Raw genomic sequence first — 22,824 nt, 5'->3', positions numbered from 1 at the left:
TGCCTTCCATCTCCATCTCACTTGAAAACTTATTTGGTCTTGGCTCCTTAGTTCAATCGTCTTGTAGGCCTGAGTAACTAAGATCTTTACAATTGCTTCAGTCAACAAAATGGAAGTCTAGGAACAGCTTTTTCCCTAGATTCATAGCTTCATACTGTGCAAGAGGCCATTCGGCACATTGTACCTATGTCAGTTCTTTGAAACAGCTGTCCAATTACTCCAACCTGCCCAGTTCTTAAGTTTATTTATTAGTGTCACAAGTAGGCTTAGAGTAACACTACAGTGTAGTTTCTGTGAAAATCCCCTAGTCGCCACACTCAAGTGTTCGGGTACACTGAGGGAGAATTTAGCATGGCTAATGCATCTAACCAGCATGTCTTTTGGACTGTGGAGGAAACCGGAGCACCCAGCGGAAACCCAAGCCCACACGGAGAGAACGTGCAAACTCAGCATAGGCAGAGACCCAAGCCAGGAATCGAACCTGGGTCCCTAGCACTATGAGGCAGTATTGCTAACTACTGTGTCACTGTGCTGCCCCTTTCCCCATAGCTCCGCAAACCTTTCCTCTTGAAGTGCTTAAATCTAATTCTGTACTGAATCTGCTTCGATGACCTTTTCAAGCAGAGCATCAGAGATCATAACAACTCATGGCATTAAAAATGACTCTCCACCCTCTACCCTTTGCCATGTTATCTTAAACCTATGCCCTCTGGTTACTGACTCCCCTACCACTGGGAAATAGGGTCTCCTCATTAACTCTAGCAAAACACTTCATTATTTTGTGCATCTTTATTGAGTCGCCCCTTAATCTTCCCTGTTCTGAGGAGAGCAATCCCAGCTTCTTCAGTCTCCCCACACAACTGAAGTCCCATATCCCTGGTAGCATTCCTCTTTTGCAATCCCTCCAAAGGACTCGGCACTGTTTCTGAAGTGTGGTGCCCTGAATCAAACACAATTCTCCAGCTCAGGTATATAAATTTTAACTTTTGTTGCTTGTGGATAAGCTATTGTTCATGGACAATCAAAGGTGGGAGTTTGGCCAGGACAGCATTGGAGGACTTGAGTCATCTAGAGGCAGCAAACGCATGAGTTTGTTAAAGTTTTTTGATGATGTAACAGAGGGGCATGGACGAGCATAGTGTGATTAATGTCGTGCACACCATTTTCCGAAAGGGTTAATAAACATGCGTACGAAATTGTAGTCCATGGAATTGAGGGGATAGTAACTGCAATGATACAGAATTGACTAAGGAGCAGAAGACAGGAAGGAGTGACGCATGACTGTTTTTCAAATTGGAGGATACAGTGGTGTTCCACAGGGATTGTTGTTCAGGACCCCACTCATTTCGATTAATATTTTATGACTTGGGCTTGAGTATTCAGGGCATCACTCCAAAGCATGCCCTCTGACACAAAATGCAATGACACACAGTAAAGAATAAGGAAGATAGTAACAATCTTTAGGGACACAAAGGCAGACTGATGAGATGGTTAGATATATGGCAGGTGATATGTAATGTGGAGAAGTGTGAAGTGATTCCTTTTGGTAGGAAAGCTGAGGGGAGGCAACATAAATTAAATGGTGTAATTTTAAAGGGAGTGTAGGAACAGAGAGAGCCGGAGTTTGTACACACAAATCTTTGAAGGTGGTAGGAGGAGTTAAGAAGTCTGGTCAAAAGACATATGGAATCCTTGGTGTAATGAATGGTAGAATAGAATGCAAAATAAAAGCTGATATGTGAAATGTTTGTATTGTATCCAATTTGTGACAGCATATTTCAAGAACAGTGTCAAGGCCTTCAACAGGGTGTGGAGGACAGTCTTCAGTTGTGGACAGTCTCGCTCAACTTGAAACAATAGCAAGGGTGGGAGATGGTAGGGACCAGAATTTGAGATGGGGCTGAAGACAATGGTCTTCTCAAAGAAACAAATGAAGAGCTGTTTTTGAAGTTTGAGAATATCCCCAGAAAGGGGGTGGTGCACTGTTCCCGGAGATACTGCAATACCAGGCTGTTACATGGAACGGACAAAGCAAGCCCGATTTCCATCTCCCTGCTCCAAAAATCAATTTAATACATGGTCCCCAGATAAGGGACGTATCAGATATTAAACTGATAAGAACAGATACTACACTTGTTCTTAGCCAAAAGGCCGAGAAGCGAAAACAAATGAAGAAAGATGCAGGAAAGCCAAGGAATAACTTTTGCCAATAACCCATTTAAAGTATTCTTAAATAGGCATTGCTGTGTTAAGAACTGTATTAAAATTAACAATAGGATGACACACAACTGTGCTAAATTTTAAGCCCCAGTAATCATTTTGAGGCTATTAACACACCACTCAATGCTTTTGTCCTACAAGTTGTAAGTACTTGAAATAGGCCATGGCAACATCCCTTTGTCGTGGCACATGTTTAATGCTATAAACTGTTCCGTCTGTCTCTATTCTTGGAACAAAGTCATCAACTGGAAATATTAATAATACTTTATTATCGTAATTGAAATCTTGTCTTTGAGTACCTGCTAAGATGCCAACTTAATCAAATGAAGTGTCATTCATAAGCCTTTAATCATTTCAAGTATGTCTTGAAATTTATCTTTAATTATTTGCTTTTTCTGGTTTCCACGACAACCATATCTCCTCACTATGGTTTAGTTGCATGATTTTCTGTTGCTGGCATGCAATCTATAATCTACCCAAATAGAGTTATGTTATCACCCAATTATTTTAACATGAAAACAGATTTCTATTCTTTTAATTGGCAATTAGGATGACTGAGTCATCCATCAAAAACTAATTTCACTAACTTGTCCCCTTTTTAAAGGGGTATGACCAAAGGGGTATAACTGAATGATCAGAAGTTGCTGAACTCAATGATGTGTCCAGAAGGCTGTAAAGTGCCTAACTGAAGGATGACACGCTGTTCCTCAGACCTACATTGAGCTTCACAGGAAGACCAGGATAGAGAGATCACACTACGAACGAGACAGAAGATTAAATATTCACCTTTGTTACTGATTACAAAAAATAACTTGCGAAAGTAATTCATTTAAGAACATAAGAACATAGGAAATAGGAGCAGGAGTAGGCCATCTAGCCCTTCGAGCCTGGCCCGCCATTCAATAAGATCATGGCTGATCTGAAGTGGATCAGTTCCACTGTCCCGCTTTCTCCCCATAACCCTTAATTCCCTTGTCTATCAGAAACCTATCTACCCGTGACTTAAATATATTTAGCGAGGCAGCCTCCACCACTTCAATGGGCAGAGAATTCCAGAGATTCGCCACCCTTTGAGTGAAGAAGTTCCTCCTCAACTCCGAAACTTTTGTTCGCCCCCACCACAAATATATTAACAATCACAGGGACATTAGAACAGGAGGAGGCCACTCAGCCCCTCAATCCTGCTCCGCCATTCACTCATATTAAGCTTCTTTGGATCTTAAAGGCAAAATACTATGGAATCTGAAACAAAAACAGAAAATTCTAGAGAACCTCAGCAGGTCTTTTAGCATCTGTGGAGAGAGAATTGAGCCAACATTTTGAGTCTGGATGATCCTTTCTCAGAGCAGCTCTGACAAAGAGTCATCTGGACTGGAAATGTTGGCTCTATTCTTTCTCCACAGATGCTGTTAGATCTGCGTTCCAGCATTTTCTGTTTTAGCTCTGGATCTCAACTCTATTTACCAGCATCAGTTCTGTAACCCTCAATCCTTCTGCCGAACAAAAATCTATCAATCTCAGGTTTGAAATTTTCAGTTGACACCCCCTCCCCCCCTGCACCCCTCCCTCCCACCCCCCATTTCAGCCGCAACATACCTTTGCATGGGAGTTGTTCCGGATTTTTGCTAGCTTTTGTATGCGGAGGAAATGCTCGACAATCCAACTTGCATACAGTGATAGTCGGTATGTGAATAGGAAAAGGGAAATTCAATGCATGCAAGCGCCAGTGCTCCGTGTGTGAACACCAGTGCATACAAACCCTTGAACTTTACACAGAATCACAAACACCAATGTTAACCTAATGGAATGTGTGGTGGTGGGTCAGTGCATTCATTTTGGGACACATATTCGCAACCAACTCCACCCACTCCCCTCCCTCACCCCTTCCCTCTGCACTACCACTCCATTAATGGGTGCTATTTGGATTGGCGGATGGTGACTAGTGGAGTGCCCCAGGGGTCGGTGCTGGGGCCTCAGCTATTTACCATTTATATAGATGATCTGGAGGAGGGAACCGAGTGTATGGTGTCGAAATTTGCTGACGACACCAAGATTGGTGGATCGGCAAATTGTGCGGAGGGTGTGGAGAGTCTGCAGAAGGATCTAGATAGGCTGGGCGAATGGGCCAGGAAATGGCAAATGGAATTTAATGTTGGCAAGTGCGAGGTGGTCCACTTTGGTAGGAATAATGGTAGGAAGGACTATTACTTCCGTGGTGAAAAACTGCAGCAGGCGACGGTGCAGAGGGACCTCGGGGTCCTTGTGCATGAGTCGCAAAAACCCAGCCTGCAGGTGCAGCAGGTGGTCAGGGAGGCGAATGGGATGCTGGCCTTCATAGCGAGGGGGATTGAATATAAAAGTAGGGAGGTCTTGCTGCAACTGTACAGGGCATTGGTGAGGCTGCAGCTGGAGGACTGTGTGCAGTTTTGGTCGCCGTACTTACGCAAGGATATTTTGGCCTTGGAGGGAGTGCAGAGGAGGTTTACTAGGCTGATACCGGAGTTGAGGGGGTTGAGCTATGAGGAGAGGCTGGATAAATTAGGCTTGTACTCGTTAGAGTTTAGAAGAATGAGGGGAGATCTCATTGAGACGTAGAAGATGATGAATGGGATGGATAGGATAGAGGTGGAGAGACTCTTCCCGCTCAGAAAGGACAGTAGGACTAGGGGGCACAGCCTCAAGATAAAGGGGGGACGGTTTAGAACTGAGTTGAGGAGGAACTTCTTCACTCAAAGGGTGGTGAATCTCTGGAATTCTCTGCCCGTTGAAGTGGTGGAGGCTGCCTCGCTAAATATTTTTAAGACGCGGGTTGATGGGTTTTTGATAGGAGAGGGGATTAAGGGTTATGGGGAGAGGGCGGGAAAGTGGAACTGAGCAGCGACAGATCAGCCATGATCTTATTGAATGGCAGGGCAGGCTCGAAGGGCTGGATGGCCTACTCCTGCTCCTATTTCTTATGTTCTTATGTTATGTTCTTATCAGCCATGATCTTATTGAATGGCGGGGCAGGCTCGAAGGGCTAGATGGCCTACTCCTGCTCCTATTTCTTATGTCCTTATGTTCTTATTTACTTCAGCTCAATTTGAATAAAAATCCCATTCCCCCATCCCCAATTGTAAAATTAAGACTACAGAATTTTACAACACATAAAGAGGCAATTTGGCAGAAGGATTTCATTTCTGCAATCTCTTTGTTCTTTACTTGTATCCAAACTTGCACAGGAACTCACTGTAGTGTTTTAAGAATCTCTGAATCAATTTACACCTTGGAATTTCTTTCCACTAGAACCTGCGCTGTCTCAAGGAAACATGGCAATGTGACACAATAATTGCCCAAAAGTAGAAATTTAGTGTCCACAGACAAAAAAAAACTACCCAGTCTAATCCCATGTCCAACCTCTTGATTCCACACTTCAAGTACATAGTCAAGTGTCTTTTTAAATCCAGTTCGGGATTCCAGAGAATCATCCTTTCTGGTACTGAGTTCCAGAGTCCCGCCAACCTCTGGATTAAAAATTTTCTTAACTCCCCTCTAATTGTTCTGTCAATTAATTTAAGGCATGTTTTCCTCTCTGTGAAGAGTAAATAGGTACTTCCTTTCCACTTTATTTCCAAATAATTCTATAGACCTTAATTAAAATTCCTTCAATCTTCTCTGCTGCAAAGAAAATAACCCCAGGCTATTAAATTTTTCAATAAAAGCTCAAATTATCAGTTCCCGGTAACATCCTTATAAAACTTCCCTACGTACCCTCTCTATTGCAGTGACCACAACAATACGCAATGTTCCAGCTATGGTCTAACTAATGATCCTACAGGTAAATCATAACCTCCCTGCTCTTAAAAGCTATGGATAAAAAAAAATCCTGCATGTCTTCTTAACTGTAGAATAAGGGTCTGGCACATAAAGTATTTATATGGAACTGGGTGACAGAGCCATTCATTCAGTGGTGTAAGAGAACACATGGTGCACACATAGGAATCAATGTAGTGTTGGACAGTGTAGTGTCAAAGCAAGCTTGGAAATAGATTCTAGCTTGGACTTCAGTGTACCTTTGTACACAGTTTCTGGTAGTTAATCAATACTTACCGTTGAACCCCTTAGACTACGAGTACCTTGATAATACCTCCTGAATTATGACTGAAGCCAGCACCTCACCCTCTCCCCAGACCCCAACAGTCAATGCCAGCACTACTTCTTCCCAAACATCAGACTCCTTCCTCCCTCCTCCCTCCCCAAATGTCAGTGCCAGCAGCCCCCCCTTCTTTTCACCTGAACGTTGGAACCCTTCCCCCCAACCCCCCCAACCACACAGCTGTCGCTGGCACCCCAGCTCCTACATTCACCCCAGCCCATCACCACATGTGAATGAATCACCCCACTCCCCCCCCACGTGAAGCTGCCACTGGCGCTGCCCCAGCACAGGTTGGCACTGCCAAGTTAACATGGTGCCAAACTGGATGTGCCGACCTGTGCCAGTGGGCAGTGCAGGGGGCATTGCCAGGCCATTTCCTGGCCATGCTCTTCTTCCCCCGGAATTATACTCATCTTTACATCCTTGAAGGAATCCCCATCATGGGCTGACGCCTGGGTGAACCTGTTGTAAATTGCACCGACATGACATCACGTTGGCACAGTTTTAAAATATGGCAAGGACTCAATATACGATGGATGGGGGTCTTTAGTAATATGCTGATGTATGGAAATGTATTTAAATTAGGTGCACACCCATTGTGGGCGTGAATCTAATTATATTGTTGATGAGGTATGGCGAGAATCAGAAGGTGTGATTTCACAGGTGAGATTCACGACTTCCAGGTTTTGTATGATCTTAAGACCCTGCCGCCATTCCTGTAGATGATAAGAATGGACTCAAGATAATCCTTTTGTCTGGAAGTTTCATTAATTGCTCAGTGATCTGTGGGGCATTCTCAGATGTCGTCCCTGTTTGCACTTGGGCTATTGTCTTGGATGCAGTATGACTGTATAACGGTTGGGGAGTTGAAACGGATCTGATTTGTCTTTGGTTTAGCCTCGCTGTTGCACCTTTGTGTGCTATTACTTCATTGGACCCTAGTTCCAAATAAATCCTCATCATCTCAATTGGTTGCCAGGAACCTTCTGTGGGATCCTGGGTGCAAACTTGTTCCAACTGCAAACTTGGCAATTCTGTTGTACGTTTATTGTACGGGCTGATCACCTTTCTTAAAATTTTAAGAGTTGATCACTTGTTTCCAAGAGAGGAAACTGAGCAAGAGTAGTTAAATTGGTACACAACAGGTTACCAAAGGTAAGGTTTGCCAGTAATGGAATAGTTGCACTTAATAGTTTCGCTCTCAGATGTAACATTGCAACATGTAAAACATACTTGATATATCTGCATTTGAGAAGTAGGGATTTCACCATGTGAATCATTTGTTTATCTCGACTGTTAGATCAAGAATAACGAGGAGAAGATATTCCACTTCTCACACATCTCCTGAAATGGCTTACTAACAAATTGTGAACTGCTACCTTAATGATCCCTCCAGGGACAACAAATAAACTGAAAATAGCACTTATAGAACATGCATGACAGTTGTGCTTGACATATTGTTCAATTGTCAAGAAATGGAGTGCTTGACGATGAAGTCAGTGACACGGATATGAAAAGGGTTGGATGCAATTTTGGACCCTCTATCCAAAGGATGTGACATGTGTAAGCAATGGATCTTTGTACAGACTTGACATATGCTCTTGACATGCCTTGGACTTCTTGACTTCAATGTTACTGTTCGTCCCTGGCCAAGAGACTCATCTCTTTCAGGCCAAAATTTGCGGACATGCTGAGTTAAATCAGGCCGTTCTTCAATTTTTAAAAAAATTGCTTCAGGGTATATGAGCATTGCTGGCTGGGCTAGCATTCATTGCCCATCCCTAATTACCCCAAGTGGTTTGCTAGGCCATTTCAGGGCATTTAAGAGTCAACCAAATTCTGGAGTCACATGTAGGCTAGACCAGGTAAAGACGGCAGATTTCCTTCTCTAAAAACGTTAGCAAACTAGATGGGTTTTCACAACAATTGACAATGATTTCATATTGAATTCAAATCATCTGCTATGGTGGAATTTGAACACAGGTCCCCAAAGCATTACCCTGGGCCTCTGAATTACTAGTCCAGTCACAATACCACCTCCTGCTCCTGCAGTGTAGAATCTTTTGCTATTTCATCTAGCAGCTGCTGGCTTTTATGTTGCACAAAAAAATGGCAGATTAGTTGATGAACTTGCATTCTCCTGTAAGCTTAACATCACAGCTCCCTTGAAACTGCCAAATTTGTCAAACATTTTGGATATCTTGATGTTTGGTCACAAACTGAAGTGAGGGGAGTTGTTTCTGAGGTTGATCTGCCGCAGAAGGTCCCGCTGATTGGAAAGATTGTCACTAGTGTGAGGTCATGGCATTCCAATAGAACTGCAATCGCTGGGTGTATAACTTCCCCGATGTCAAACATTTGTGACACCCAGGAGGATTGATTGCACTTGTACTCCAGAAATATTCAATGTGAACTATTGTACGCAGAAAATAGCGTAGCACCAGGTTTCGTGATCCACAGAGACAGTATGTTGGCACTTGCCCTTGAGTCACTCTTTGCTAATAACGAATTGTTGGCAACTTTCTTAGCATAAATAATGTGAATCTTGCCAGATGCTTTTGATGGTGTGATCATGCCTATGTCTTCCATGAGATTGATGGTATGAAACATGTGTTTACTGCATCTCATCACGCACACCATCCTCATTTCCTGCTTTGTCAATTGCCTCATGTGTATGTTTCTGACTGGATCCCAGATGTTTATTTCTATTGCTTAAAAACACCTGAAGTGGGCAGCCTGTTTGGATCAATGCAAGCCTCTTGGTAACTGCGTCAATCTTTGCTTCAGTGCTGCTGTCAGAGGCCTGTTCTGCCACATGCCTTGCAGAATTGCTGGAAAGTAGGGTACACCCTCAGAGCATGTAGAAGACAACACCTTCCACGTGTTTTACTAGGGCATCGGTATTCTAGTGAGTGCATTAACAATTGGAGTGGAATGTAGATCCTGTAAGCTTTGTCAACCAACAAGGATCACCTCTTACTTACATCCATCCTTGGGTAGTTCTTCAATGCTTCATGTTTTGGGCTGGTTGAAGAGGGCTTGCTAGAATGCTTCAGTGGGAATGGATGTGATCACCAACCCAACAATTCTGTCTTTCCGGAAGGAAGCCCATCCACGCAATTTAATAAATCCCTCCCCTCCCCCAAAACCCCCCTCCACCTCAGAACATTTCAGCAAGTGTAAAATTCTGGCCTTTGTCTTCAAAGATTTTCTATGCAGTCTCAACACTGCAATTTCAGCTCTCTCTGACACTGCGACACCATTCTGGTCTGACCAGAACGTAGAGGATTATCTTATACCATCTCAGGCTATTTACCATGCTGTACCTGTATTTAATCATGCTACCAGGCTGTTTGACCACTGCTGGACACACTGTTGTGTTGTTGTACGGATAGAAACACAGATTGTATAAGCAGGTTTCAGATTCCTTTATTTGAAACAGGCACTTGAGGACATTGCTGAATAGGCAGAACATTTGAAAAGATACCAGCAGCAAAGACATAGGGGTGCGTGTGTGCTACACAACAGCAAAAGTGAAACTAATACTGGATCACATGACATATATCCCTCCTAGTGATGTTCTGCTGCAATCCCTTAAAGGCGTGTTACAACACAGGTGCATGGAAAGATAGTGCCACCATGGTTCCCTTCAATCCTGACTTGGAAATACACCAGTCATTCTTTCATTGTTGCTGGATTAAAATACCAGAACACCCTTCCTAACCAGTTTGCAACCTACACCACATGGACTGCAATGATTCCAGAAGGAAGCCAATCAGCTTCTCAAGGAATGGGCATTAAATGACAGCCTTGCCAATGATGCCCTCAGCATGCCCTCAGAATAAACAAATGCTGCCACTAAGTCTGATAGACCAATTTATTTAACTGGTCTGGTGAGAACGCAGACAGGGAAATGCCAAACTCTGAGCTTTCCCTTTCGATTTAAATTAAAGTTTGGGAGTGTGGAAATAGCAAAGCCGAGGAAGGCAATTAAAAATCAGAAACTAAACCAAATAATAAAAGGCTATTTACGTAGAAATGTCAGAGTTTGCTCCTAATTTTTCTTCCCTCTCCGAAGAATAGCAATGAGCTCTCTGGCTTAGAAGTAAAGAAAGATTTAATTAGCAACAGTAGGTCAGTAGATGGCCCTGATTAGATTTCAGCTGTACCCTTCTGTACTGTACTTATTCATGAGGCGCTATTATAATCCTGTTATACTTCAAATAAAATATCCTCTCTTCTGCTTAAAATGAGCCTTTAAAATTCATTCGCATGAAATACTGAAACAGCCTTCCCTTATTCAAGGCTCTGCAGCTAAAGGTATAAATTCTGCGGGAGATTATTTAATGACACACAGCACATACGATGATTGTGGAAGTAAAACTGTGTCAAAATAGATAATTAAATAAAGGGGAGGGGGGAAGAAAAAGAATCCGCAAATAAAGCCTTAATGGCACAAAGAGTGGTAATCTCCTTTCATGGAGCACCTCTGAGAGCATAAATCCCTCTGCAGCCTATTGTATTCCAAAACTCTTTGAATGTATATTTCTGCCGAGTTAATAGGCCTGCACTCAAGGGACATTAAGAGAAATCAGATCTGTGTTTCTAAAGCCATTCCTTTAATGGGAATTGTCGCTTGTAGGGATGCCGCCCCTTCCTTGCTGCTCTCCATTACGTCCTTCCTGCTTTTCCCATGGAAATCTGGATTTAATTCTCTAAGAAGAGAACTACGGACATTGAAAGGTTTGAATTAATTCAGTGGTATCCAGTTCATTAGCAGTCTGTTCTGTGCAGGGTAAAAATAGTTTCAATAATGCTGCCGTTTAGATATTCATGGGATTGACTTTATAATTAATACCCTGCCAAAGTTTTCTTTTGCTCAATTTTGAAGCTGAACCTTTAAATACTTAATAGGAAATTAGTTTGTCCCACCAACGTGAGTCGACAAGTAACAAGAAGAGAGGGTTAATCAATAGCCAGAGAAACTAATGTCATACATCGCCAACTCTCTGATGTTAAGTTGGTTTTTTTAAAGAGTAAGAGGTTAGAAGAAGTAGGATCCAATACTTTGAGAAAGACTGGCATTTCACAACCTCATGACACCCCAAAGTGCTTTGCCGCCATTTGAAGTACTTAAAAAGTGTGACCACTGTTGAAACATAGGGGACACAACAGCCAATTTGTGCACAGCAAGTTCCCCAAATAATCAATGCAATAATGTCAAGACAGCCGTTTTACTGATGTTGTTTAAGGGATCTGTATTACATCAGGGTGAACTCTCCAATTCTTCTTCAGAATGGGATCTTTGGCTGAGAGGTTAAATCAGGTCTCGGTTTATTGCCTCCTGTGAAATACGGCACCTCAAACAGTGCAGCAACTGGGAGATTCAGTCCAGTTTATTGTGCTCAAGTCTCGGGAGTGGGAACCTGCATGGCTTTCAAAGGAACACATGTCTTAAAAGGAGAAGAGGGAAGTAGACAGGCAGTGAAGTTTGGGTGGAAACTTCAGAGCTTAAGGTTGAGCCGCTGAAGACACAGATGCCAATGGTGGAGTGATTAAAATCAGGGGTTTCTAAGAGAATTGAGAGAATACACATTTTTTTGGAGGGGGTATTTTGAGATCATTGGCTGCTCAACACTCGGAGAAACTGTGACTTGCAAAAGCCATTCCAATTTTCCCGTGAAAGTTGATTAGTGCGATCCTGTAATAACCTGCCAAACAGCCTTAGTGACACTGAAAATTAACTGTTGTGGAGTCTCATTATTTCAGAATTTAATTATTATTAGAGATTATTTTAAATGTGTGATGACTTCAGCCATGCTAATGAGGTTGGCTTGCTACAGTATGAACAACCTGATGAGTCTTATCACTTCTCGGTCTTTTGGCTAAGATCAAGCTTAGTATCGACATGCTGTGCTTGGTTGAAGTCACGAGGCTGCATTTTAGCTTCATTTGAAGTAACTTTTAAAAGTGGCATCACGGCCTTTGGCTAAGATGCAGCTGGAGTACTGTGTGCAGTTTTGGTCGCCGCACTTGCGCAAGGATATATTGGACTTGGAGGGAGTGCAGAGGAGGTTCACTAGGCTGATACCGGAGATGAGGGGGTTGGACTATGAAGAGAGACTAAATAGACTAGGTCTATACTCGTTGGAGTTTAGGAGGATGAGGGGGGAACTTATAGAGACGTATAAGATAATGAAGGGGATGGAGGAGGAGCTATACCTACTCCAATCAGCTTGGATCATGTAGATCAAGCCCAAGACAGGAGGTGAGAGCCTTGTCTTGTCAGCTTGGATTGGGAATGTCTCAACTTGTTGACACTCTGAATTGGACTTGATTGGATTGAATTAGAATAAAAACAAAAAAAAACCTGATGAGTCTTAATTGATGGTTAAATCAGTGAGCCTCATTCTCCCTATTTAAAGTAGGTATGTCAGACTCCTAATCTGCATTCAGCAGGGAGCAACAGGAGAGCTGGCTGTGCACAGCTGTCATAACATGACCCCTTCTGTCACAGGAACCATTTCATTTCACCCCTGTAACATTGCCCCATTTGATCCCACTCTCCATTAGAATGCTCACCCACGCCTTTGCCCCCTTGTCTGGTGAACAGGTATCCCAGCTTGTACCAAACGATGCCCAACCATCATTCCGATAGCCCACTGAATCCTGGTCCCTCAATGGCTCAGCTATTGCTCTGAACTCAAAACACAGTGTCCCACATTAGATGTGATTTTGTGATTGGGCAACATTTGCTAAATAATGTGCAGTGTGCTAAAAATTACAATGACAACCAATTTAAGTTTGTCAGTCGGGCTCACAAAGGCATATTTGCTACATGCATTAATAAACAAGACCCTGTTTTTTGCAAGCAGAAAAAGTATTGTATCTATCTCAACTAAACAACATAAGTGATAGCCATTCACTGGTTCATTGCTGAAGACAATGCCTTGGCCAAACAGAATCAAACAAGGCTTGGCAGTTAATTGTCAGTCACCATCAATGAATTCCCCTCGAATATTCTCCATAGCAATCTCCCTACCAATCAAAGCCTACTAGCCAATCAATCAGCGCTCTCTTCACATACAGTATAAAGTTGTTGTTTCCCTTGACGTTGGTATTCTTACAATTGTCCTGATTAGTGCAAGACAAAAGGCTTCAACAAAATGTCTTTCTGCAGCAAAATAATGAATGAAGAAAATGTGTCAAAGCATTAGTGTGCCTGTGCCCAACAGAATAATTTAAATGGAAAATTTATGAGTCACAAATAGAAGTTATTGTGTCTTACGTTGGTCCCTTAGAGGATGACAAGGGGGACTTCGTGGTAGGGGATGGGGATATGGCTGAGGTCTTGAATAACTTTTTTGTTTCTGTCTTCACGGAGGAGGACGTGAATAATTTGCCGGGTGTTAGCGATGGAAAGGTGGTAGGACTGAAGGGTCTTAATGACATTACTGTTACTAGAGAGGCGGTGCTCGACAGACTGGAGGGGGCTGATTGTGGACAAGTCCCCAGGACCGGATGGAATGCATCCGAGGGTTCTGAAAGAAATGGCGGAGGTGATAGTGGATGCCTTGGTGGTTATTTTCCAGACGTCGCTGGATTCCGGGGAAATGCCAGAAGATTGGAAAACGGCTAATGTTACGCCGTTGTTTAAGAAGGGTGCCAGGCAAAAGGCGGGGAATTATAGGCCGGTTAGTTTAACGTCTGTTGTAGGTAAAATGTTAGAATCTGTCATCAAGGAGGAAATAGTGAGGCATCTTGAGAGAAAGTGCTTGATAGAGCAGACGCAGCACGGTTTCATTAAAGGGAAGTCGTGTCTGACAAATTTATTGGAGTTCTATGAGGATGTGTCTAGGGCGGTGGATAGAGGAGAGCCGGTGGATGTGGTCTTTCTTGATTTTCAGAAGGCGTTTGACAAGGTACCTCACAAGGGGTTATTGCAGAAGGTCAGAGGACATGGAGTTGGGGGTAGGGTGTTAGCGTGGATAGAGGATTGGTTATCAAATAGGAGGCAGAGAGTGGGGGTCAATGGGTGCTATTCAGATTGGCGGATGGTGACTAGTGGAGTGCCCCAGGGGTCGGTGCTGGGGCCTCAGCTATTTACCATTTATATAGATGATCTGGAGGAGGGAACCGAGTGTAGGGTGTCGAAATTTGCTGATGACACCAAGATTGGTGGAGTGGCAAATTGTGCGGAGGGTGTGGAGAGTCTGCAGAAGGATCCAGATAGGCTGGGCGAATGGGCCAGGAAATGGCAAATGGAATTTAATGTTGGCAAGTGCGAGGTGGTCCACTTTGGTAGGAATAATGGTAGGAAGGGTTATTACTTAAGTGGCGAAAAACTGCAGCAGGCGACGGTGCAGAGGGACCTCGGGGTCCTTGTGCATGAGTCGCAAAAACCCAGCTTGCAGGTGCAGCAGGTGGTCAGGAAGGAGAATGGGATGCTGGCCTTCATAGCAAGGGGGATTGAATATAAAAGTAGGGAGGTCTTGCTGCGGCTGTATAGGGCATTGGTGAGGCCGCAGCTGGAGTAGTGTGTGCAGTTTTGGGCGCCGTACTTACGCAAGGATATTTTGGCCTTGGAGGGAGTGCAGAGGAGGTTTACTAGGCTGATGCCGGAGTTGAAGGGGTTGAGCTATGAGGAGAGGCTGAATAAATTAGGCTTGTACTCGTTAGAGTTTAGAAGAATGAGGGGGGATCTCATTGAGACGTATAAGATGATGAATGGGATGGATAGGATAGAGGTGGAGAGACTCTTCCCGCTCAGAAAGGATAGTGGGACTAGGGGGCACAGCCTCAAGATAAAGGGGGGGCGGTTTAGAACGGAGTTGAGGAGGAACTTCTTCACTCAAAGGGTGGTGAATCTCTGGAATTCTCTGCCCGTTGAAGTGGTGGAGGCTACCTCGCTAAATATTTTTAAGACGCGGGTTGATGGGTTTTTGATAAGAGAGGGGATTAAGGGTTATGGGGAGAGGGCGGGAAAGTGGAACTGAGCCACGACAGATCAGCCATGATCTTATTGAATGGCGGGGCAGGCTCGAAGGGCTAGATGGCCTACTCCTGCTCCTATTTCTTATGTTCTCACTGAATAAGAACATGAAATATATTTAAAATATGCTGGTGCAAAGGATCTCCTGGTGTCAAGCATCATTTGTAGTGATAACTTATTACAGTAATATTGTTGATCTTTTGTTGCTGGAGCTAAAACGTACAACTCCATTCAACCAAACTAAAGGAAACTATCCCTAGAACCTCAGAGGAGGTCATTCACTCCTTCATTTACATGCTGGCACTACGTGAAAGCAATTTCCAACAAATACCATCCCTTCATTCTCTTCCCCTGCCATCTGTACCTTCTTATGATGCAGACAGTTATCTCCTTTCTTCCTTCAAAAATGCAAAGATCACCACCTTAAACACTCCCATCAGCCAAGTATTCCATGATCCAACAACTCTCCATGCAAAGAATGTTGTCCCAATCACTGTTGGCATGCTGACTGATGAGTTTAATCATGCCTTGACATGGATTCCTGATCTTAGCCAATACTCCTTATTCATTCTATCTTGCCCATTATAATTTTAAAAAAAATTAACTCACTTTGTGATCTTCCCTTCTGTAGTCTAAACAGCCCCGGTATCTTAGGCCTTTCTCTATAACTGTAGCTCCACCCCACCCCCCCAGCTTCTATAAGGGTTATAAGTTTAAAGTTTATTTATCAGTGTTACAAGTGGGCTTACGTTAACACTGCAATGAAGTTACTGTGAAAATCCCCTAGTCACCATACTACGGTGCCTCTTTGGGTACAGTGAAGGAGAATTTAGCATGGCCAATGTACCTAAGCAGCACGTCTTTCGGACTGTGGAGCACACACACAGACATGAGGACAACATGCAGACTCCGCACAGACAGTGATCCAAGCCAGGAGCTGAACCCAGGTCCCTGGCACTATGAGGCAGTGCTAATGACTGTGCCACCGTGCCACCCTAAAAATCTCCATCACCCATGACTACACACGCACATGCACAATATTTCCGGATTCTATTCATAGGGAGAAATGATTGTTCATGGGAACAAAGGAATGGGAGGCCAGTTATCCCCTCAAACATATTCTCCTATTCAATAAGATCATGACTAATCTGCAACTGAATTCTATGTACCCACCTTTGCCTTCTGGTGGAGCGGCAATTGAGATTGATTGCCACTCTGCTTGGAAGTTCTTTCCTGGATATCCAGGGAGTCTACCTCACCCAGCCTTCCAACTCAAGCCAAGTGGGATGTGTACAGTGCATTCCTGGGGCTGAATGTTGAAGGGCTGCAGAGTTGCAGGTAAGTAAATCCTGCCCCCCTCCCCCCCCCCCAACCTCACTTTTATGCCACAAACTGCCGTAAACCAGGTAAGTTTAAAGATCCAGTCAGGTTTAAAGGTTTTTGATGAGGCAGGTTTGTAGGGAAAGTGGGCAGGTTTGGGAGAAGGTGGGATTTGTGGATGGTGGTGTTTAGGTTTGGGTAAGGTCAGGCCTTGGGTGAGTGTTGAGTTGGGCCAGGATTTGGGGATGGGGGGTAGAAATCCCGGCTTCGGGGCATGGGGCGGGGGTGGAGTTGGCAAAGTGCAGTGGGGGAGCCTGTTTGGGGTGGGGGTGGGAAAGGGGGTGAAAATTGGGCCAGAGTTAGGGGAGGGAAGGGGGAGAGGCTTACCTAGTAGTGGCGAGGGGATTTGGGGGGGAAAGGGACTTCCTGGGATGAGAGAATCCATGAGTTGGAGTTCCTGTTGGGCGGGTGTAATCCCTTGGGTTTGGGGGAGGAGGGACATCATGGGGGGTGGGCTTAATCTGCTGGGGAGGGGAGGGAGTCCTTTGGGGGTTTAGGGTTGTGTGGCAAGTCCCATGCAGGATCTGTGTGGGTTTGTACAATAGTTACCCACAAGAGAGAAGCTTTAATTCTAACTTTTTCTGGATAACTGTTGGTTTGTCACAGCCATAACCATCCAAAGCTGATGATTTAACTTAGGTTTTTGGATCCTTCTTAGTGCAGGACAATTGCCCATCAGAAATGTGCACATCCTGGGCAATTGCCATGCAAAATGTACCTGGGTCCTTTGCGTGGGCTCGGGGTGGTTGGGGAAAGTAGTGGGGGGGGGCGGGGTTGTACTGGTGGGGTGGTGGTGGAGGTTCCCCAATGCATCGAGGGTTACCCTCAGAGTACAATGCTCCAGAGCTTGGAATTAAGGGCTCAAAACCTTTGACCAACAAAAATCAATTTAACTAATTGTTGCAAAGCTGTTGTAAGGTGAGAAATTTTCCAGTCAGCAACTCTGTTAGATAAGGGCCCATAAATTTAGGATTCCCTATTTTTGTAACTTTCTACAACATAACACTGTCTCTCACCTCTGATTTCTTGTTTTCTTTGACTCCAGCCTTCTGTCTCTACATTAGTGACTGTGCCCTCAACCACTTTGAATTCTCCAGAATTCCCTCTCTTTTTCCCCATCCTTTCTCCCTTCAAGACCCCTTGAAATCCAGCAACAGTCAGATTTAAAATTAACAATTGATCAATTGACATTTGTGGAAGAGAGTTCCAAACTTTGTCCATACATTGGTAAAATTTTCCTGTCCCACCCACAACAGGAATCATAGTGGGTGGCGGGAGGAGCGGAACATGCAAAGATCCGTTGACTTTGCGTGGGACTTTCCGGTCTTGGAACGAGTGCGACTGGATTTTATGTGTAGAAGTCCTTCTTAACTTCATTTCTGAAAAGTTTGGCTCTAATTATTAAGACTATTCGCCACCACCCAAAAGATTAAACAGAGTATATGCTGTGAGATAGCTAACTGTGCATTATTCACACACAGAAGAGTCCAAATGCATGGTACTGAAAGGTCTGCAAGAAAAAGATTTGTTCCTGGACATAAAACTCTAGTACCAAAGATGAAGCTCATATTATGTTGCAAAAATATATATTTTTTCAAACAGAAAGTCTGCCCACTTACACGTTCAGAGGTTGCCAAGCAGGCCACTGAGCCTTTGCCTTGATCACAGTCAGAACGCTCTCACCCTGCAAAAGCAAACAAGAGAGGAAAATGTCAATGCTCCATATACGGTTAAACTTGTAGCAAATCTGTAAGAGAAAGTAAGGCAGAGATCAAAGAGACTTCAGTATAGGAAGTGGTTATTCATCCCATTGTACTCCTGCCAGTTTTCCCCTTTAGATATAACTCCCCAGTTCTGGAATCTCCCTTGGACATCTTTCTTGAAGCAGTGCCTATTTCAGTCTAATGCAGTCCCCTGCTCTTTCTACATAACCACTTATTAAAATCCCGCTTCAAAGCCTTCAGTTGACACAGTTTTGCCAGCCGCCCAATGCGAGGCATCCCAAATTCTAGTAACCCTCTAGATCAAACCAATTCTTTTCAGCTCTTACTTCTTTTTGCTATTTCAGTGGCTGCAGTGATTTGCATTTATATAGCGCCTTACAGGCAAGGTGTCTTGCAGGAACCTCAGAGGCAAAACACACACCAAGCCAACGGAGGAATTGAATTGAATTGGTTGAATTGATTTATTATTGTCGCATGTATTAGGATGTTGTGTGCTGTTACAAACAAAACATACCTATCAGAGAGCACCTAGGGGAGAAGGAAAAGTTAGCATGCAGAATGCAGTGTTGCAGTTACCAATAGGGTGAAGAGAAAGATCAGTTTTAAATGTGTGATAGGACCATTCAAAAGCCTAATGGCAGCAGGGGAGAAGCTGTTCTTGAGTCAGTTGGTACGTGTTTTCAGGCTTCTGCATCTTTTTCCTGATGGAAGAAGGTGGAAGAAATTATGTCTGGGGTGCGTGGGGTCCTTGTCTATGACGGCTGCTTTCCGAGGTAGCGGGAAGTGTAGACCGAGTCAATGGGCAGGAGGCTAGTTTGCGTGATGGACTGGGCTACGTTCACAACCCTTTGTAGTTTCTTGCAGTCTTGGCCAGAGTGGGAGCCATACGAAGCTGTGATGCAACTGGAAAGGGTGCTTTCTATGCGCATCTGTAAAAATTAGTGAGATTGAAGTGGACATGTTAAATAGGAGGGTAACCTAGAAGCTTGCTGGCTTTCAAGGAGTCTTGAAGGACAAAAGGATGGAGAAAAAGCTGTGGAATTCCCCGCCTAGTGAAACAGTTAAGGCTACCTCATTGAATGATTTTTAAGGCAAGGATAGATTTCTGTACAGTAAAGGAATCAAAGGTTATGGTGAGCAGGTGGGTAAGTAGAGCTGAGTGCACGAAAAGATCAACCATAATCCTATTGAATGGCGGAGCAGGTACGAGGGGCCAGATGGCCTACTCCTGCTCCAAATTTTTGATGTTCTTATGAAAGAGATGGTTGGTTTGAGGGAGGGGATTCTGGAGAATGGGATTCTAAGCAATTGTGGGCCCGGCCGTGATGACAGACGCACAAGAGGCTGGAGTCATAGAAAACAAGAAACTTCAGGTCAGGGGCTGTGCAAGACTGTAGAAAGTTACAAAAATAGAGAATCGTAAATTTATAGGCCCTAATCCTACAGAGTTGCTGACTCTGTGTGATTTCCCACCTCACACCTTCATAACAATTACTTTTGTTTTAATAGACCAGCACTGTCGCTAAAATAATGGAGAGAGGAATATGATACAAGTAATGTAATGTAATATAAGTAAAAATGTAAGCCTTACTTGTGACAAGATAAATAAACTTTAAAAAAATTTTAGGAAAATTAATGGTTTGCGCGCTAATGTCGACAGATATAATTTTGAGATCTACTTGCCAATGAGAACAAAATATAATGATTATAATTGCTGATAAATTCTCTCAGGAATAGGTTGGATCTTACTTCAGTCCACGCTAGTGACATTTTCCTATCCTGCCGAATGGAGACTTGGTTGGCCACCAAACTCTCCGACCTCGCTGCATCGGGAGTGTGACGTGAACAACCGGTAAGATCGCACCCTATATTCAACTTTAATAGAAGCATTTCTCACTAAATGATTTCTCTTTCCTGTATTTTGGATTAGATGTTAAACCGATGCCCCATTTACCCTCCCTCATAAGGATCACACTCTCCGAAAAAGAGCAGTTCGGTATCAGTCATCATAAAATCCCTACAGTGCAGAAGGAGGCTATTCAGCCCATGGAGTTTGTACTGACCATAATCCCACCCAGGCCCTATTCCGTAATCCCACACATTTACCCTGCTAATCCCCCTAAACACTAAGGTCAATCTAGTATGGCCAATCAACCTAACTCACACATCTTTGGACTGTGGGAGGAAACTGTAGCGCCCAGAAGAAACCCACGCAGACAGGGGGAGAATGTGCAGAGTACATATAGACAGCGACCTGAGGTTAGAATTGAACCTGGTTCCCTGGCGCTGTGAGGCAGCAGTACTAATCGCTGTGCCTCCGTGTTGCCCATAACTGGGATTGCTGTCTGGGTTTTTATTCCTCCTGGTCGTGGGTCAGTCTGCAGCAGACTGTGGTGCCTCCTCAACTTCTCAGGGAATAACACTGGCAAAGCTGTGTTGAAAGCTGGAACTTGACTGGCACAAGTTGCTCAAGTAAGATGACAAAGGGTGCAGTTACACAGTGTGTCCTTGAGGGGGATTCTAACACCGCTGACTAAAGCAGTGCAAAGGAACTTTTTCATTATTCTGATTCACCTTTGCAGGAATTAAGATTCCCAACAGGAAATTATGGAATTTTCTTAAATCGTCAGTGCTTTTCACAGCTGATTTGAAACTGAGAAATACAGGTGACAGCCTAAGACACACAGGATATGACCAAATTTGAATGGAATCAGGGAAAAGACATTTTGAAGCAATGTTTCAGTGATTCCCAAATTGCACTTTAAATGCTTGTAGGATAGTCAGAGATGGAAGGCTGAGGGAAGCCCTGGGAATGAATGTGTGAGAGATAATATAACAACACAAGAAATAGGAGTGGGAGTGGATCAGTTGAACCCTCAAGCCTATTCAATATGATCAAAGCTGGCTTTTCCTGCCTTCACTCCACTCTCCTATCCAGTCCCCAGAGCCCATGATTCTTTTGCAGATCAAAAATCTGTTCATGTCAATCTTGCGGACACTCAATGGCGAAGCAAATGCAACCCGCTGAGGTAGACAAGTCTGAAGATTCCCAGCCCTTATGAATGGAGAAGTTTCTCCTTATCTCAGTCCAACATGATCAAACTCATACTCTGTGACGTTGTACTTTGGATTGTTAAACACGGCAAAAAAAACTCTCAGTGTCCACCTTGTCAACCCCCTTCAGCATCTTCTATGCTTCAACCGTTGGGCGTGAGTGAACTCACTGACCTGTAGGAGGACAGAACCTGCAACCTTGGTGTTATCAGCGTCACACTCTAACCACCTAAGCTAGCCACTTATTAGGGCATCTTTTATATTTCAATGAGATTGCTGGCATTTATATAACACCCTTCACAACCACAGGACATCTAAAAACATTTACAGCCCATGAAGTTCTTTGGATCAAAGGAATCTTGGCATGTTTGCCCACTCTCTGAAGGCAGAAGGGTATGTTAGCGGGGAGATGAAAAAGTCATATGGGACACTTGCCTTTATTAATCGAGACTTCGACTACAAAAGTAGGGAAGTCATGTTGCAGTTGTGTAGAACTTTGGTGAAGCCACAGCTAGAGTACTGTGTGTAGTTCTGGTCACCACATTATAGGAAGAATGTGATTACACTGGATGGAGAGCAGAGAAGATTCACCAGGATGCTGTCATGGGTTTTGTTTACACTGCCTGAGAAAGCAGGCATGATCACAAATTTCCACCTCAACCAAAACACAGCACTCCCAACAGCGCTGCACTTCCTCAGCACTGTACTGAAGTGTCAAACCAGTTGTTGTGGTTAAACCCATGATCTTAGAATCATAGAATCCCTACAGTGCAGAAGGAGGCCATACTGTTCATCAAGTCTACACCGACAACAATCCCACTTGGTCCTATCCCCACAACCCCAGATATTTACCCCGTTAATCCCTCCAAGCTATGCATCCTGGGACATTAAGGGTCAATTCAGCATGGCCAATCCACCTAACTGGCACAACATTGGACTATAGGAGGAAACCAGGACACCCGGAGGGAACCCATGTAGACATGGGGAGAATGTGCAAACTCCACACAAAAAAGGACCTAAGCCGGGTATCGAATCCAGGTCCCTGGTGCTGTGAGGCAGCAATGCTAACCGCAATGCCACCATGCTGCCTTGTGACTAAAAGGGTGGAAGATTCCTCACTGAGCCACAGTTGACACTAATCGGCCTTCACTTCAACATAAAAAGGATGCTTGGAAGAGGGGAAGCGACTGTCAGTACATTAGATTTTGTTCTAAGACGACACCAGAACAAGGTGCTAGATAATTACTGTAGGATTTGTAGCACATTTCTATTCCAGTGGAAAACAGAAAAAACCTTCAAAATCAGCAGAATTGCCTTTG

The 22,824-nt window shown here is 43.9% G+C and overlaps 1 protein-coding gene and 1 non-coding gene across 2 annotated transcripts in view; both read right to left on the bottom strand.

The window, feature by feature from the left end:
• The window catches only part of spon1b (spondin 1b), a 309,867-nt gene that overhangs the window by 54,028 nt on the left and 233,015 nt on the right, over window positions 1-22,824 (bottom strand). Inside the window, exon 7 of the mRNA XM_080190019.1 lies at window positions 18,347-18,411. Coding sequence (XP_080046145.1) covers window positions 18,347-18,411 — 65 coding nt within the window. The remainder of the gene's footprint in view (window positions 1-18,346; window positions 18,412-22,824) is intronic.
• LOC145344641 (U2 spliceosomal RNA) lies at window positions 1,973-2,163 on the bottom strand. Its single transcript, XR_013886937.1, has one exon. It is a non-coding gene; the product is annotated as a U2 spliceosomal RNA (small nuclear RNA).

This window comes from Carcharhinus amblyrhynchos, chromosome 6 (genome assembly GCF_965287045.1).
Source record: "Carcharhinus amblyrhynchos chromosome 6, sCarAmb.v2.hapA, whole genome shotgun sequence".
NCBI lineage: Eukaryota > Metazoa > Chordata > Chondrichthyes > Carcharhiniformes > Carcharhinidae > Carcharhinus > Carcharhinus amblyrhynchos.
This window is presented reverse-complemented; position numbering and strand designations above follow the sequence as displayed.